This window comes from Caenorhabditis briggsae (assembly GCF_000004555.2).
Source record: "Caenorhabditis briggsae complete genome, chrI, whole genome shotgun sequence".
In the NCBI taxonomy this organism is placed as follows: Eukaryota; Metazoa; Nematoda; class Chromadorea; order Rhabditida; family Rhabditidae; genus Caenorhabditis; species Caenorhabditis briggsae.
The window spans coordinates 12,046,985-12,048,530 of record NC_013489.2 but is presented as its reverse complement, the minus strand read 5'-3'; the positions used below and the strand labels follow the sequence as shown (position 1 = coordinate 12,048,530).

The 1,546-nt window shown below is 34.7% G+C and overlaps 1 protein-coding gene across 1 annotated transcript; it reads right to left on the bottom strand.

Moving 5' to 3' along the window:
• Window positions 1–1,058: 1,058 nt before the first annotated feature.
• CBG20334 lies at window positions 1,059–1,546 on the bottom strand (the record flags this gene model as incomplete). The annotated part of the gene is made up of 2 exons (XM_002646455.1): window positions 1,059–1,435; window positions 1,456–1,546. 2 exons carry the CDS (start codon window positions 1,544–1,546, stop codon window positions 1,059–1,061), a joined length of 468 nt encoding a protein of 155 aa, XP_002646501.1.

The window sequence follows — 1,546 nt, the reverse complement described above, 5'->3', positions numbered from 1 at the left end:
TTCTTCTTTTTGGCTTCTTTTTATTCCTCATCTGATCCCCTGACAATTCCATCTTCTTCCTCTACTTTTCCTTACTTTTCTCTTCTCCGAATTCTCAAAAAATTCCCAATTTTTTCTTCCCAATGTGTTCCTTCAAAGAAGTCTTTTCCCTTCTTTTTTGTTGGATTTCAACTGAAAAAAGAAAAGAAAAAACGGAAAATCAAATATTCTGAAGGAGATTTTTTTCATTTTTTTTGTTTTTTTTTCGGATTTTTAGCTCTTCAATAACGTTTTTTTCAATTTTTCAAAATTTCAATTTTTAAAAATTTCCAGAAAATCCCAATTTTCCCAAAATGTTAGCAGCTCGTGGTGTCTCATTGGGTTTGGGAAAAATCAATTTATCGGATTTGAATCAGTTACCGCAGGATCGGTGAGTTTTTTGAAATTCCGAAATTCTGATATTTTGAATTTTTCAATTTTTGAATTTCGGAGACATTCTGAGATTCTGAGATTCTGAGATTCTGAGATTCTGAGATTCTACGATTCTGAGATTCTGAGATTCTGAGATTCTGAGATTCTACGATTCTGAGATTTTGAGATTCTGAGATTCTGAGATTCTGAGATTCTAAGATTCTACGATTCTGAGATTCTGAGATTCTGAGATTCTGAGATTCTGAAATTCTGAGATTCTGAGATTCTGAGATTCTGAGATTCTGAGATTCTGACATTCTGAGATTCTGAGATTATGAGATTCTGAGATTCTGATATTCTGAGATTCAGAGATTCAGAGATTCAGAGATTCAGAGATTCAGAGATTCTGAGATTCTGAGATTCTGAGATTCTGAGATTCTGAGATTCTACGATTCTGAGATTCTACGATTCTGAGATTCTGAGATTCTGAGATTCTGAAATTCTGAGATTCTGAGATTCGAGATTCTGAGATTCTGAGATTCTGACATTCTGAGATTCTGAGATTATGAGATTCTGAGATTCTGAGATTCTGAGATTCTAAGATTCTGAGATTCTGAGATTTTGAGATTCTGAGATTCTGAGATTCTGAGATTCTGAGATTCAGAGATTCAGAGATTCAGAGATTCTGAGATTCTGAGATTCTGAGATTCTGAGATTCTGAGATTCTGAGATTCTGAGATTCTGAGATTCTGAGATTCTGAGATTCTGAGATTCTGAGATTCTGAGATTCTGAGATTCTGAGATTCTGAGATTCTGAGATTCTGAGATTCTGAGATTCTGAGATTCTGAGATTCTGAGATTCTGAGATTCAGAGATTCTGAGATTCTGAGATTCTGAGATTCTGAGATTCTGAGATTCTGAGATTCTGAGATTCTGAGATTCTGAGATTCTGAGATTCTGAGATTCTGAGATTCTGAGATTCTGAGATTCTGAGATTCTGAGATTCTGAGATTCTGAGATTCTGAGATTCTGAGATTCTGAGATTCTGAGATTCTAAGATTCTACGATTCTGAGATTCTGAGATTCTGAGATTCTGAGATTCTGAAATTCTGAGATTCTGAGATTCTGAGATTCTGAGATTCTGAGATTCTGACAT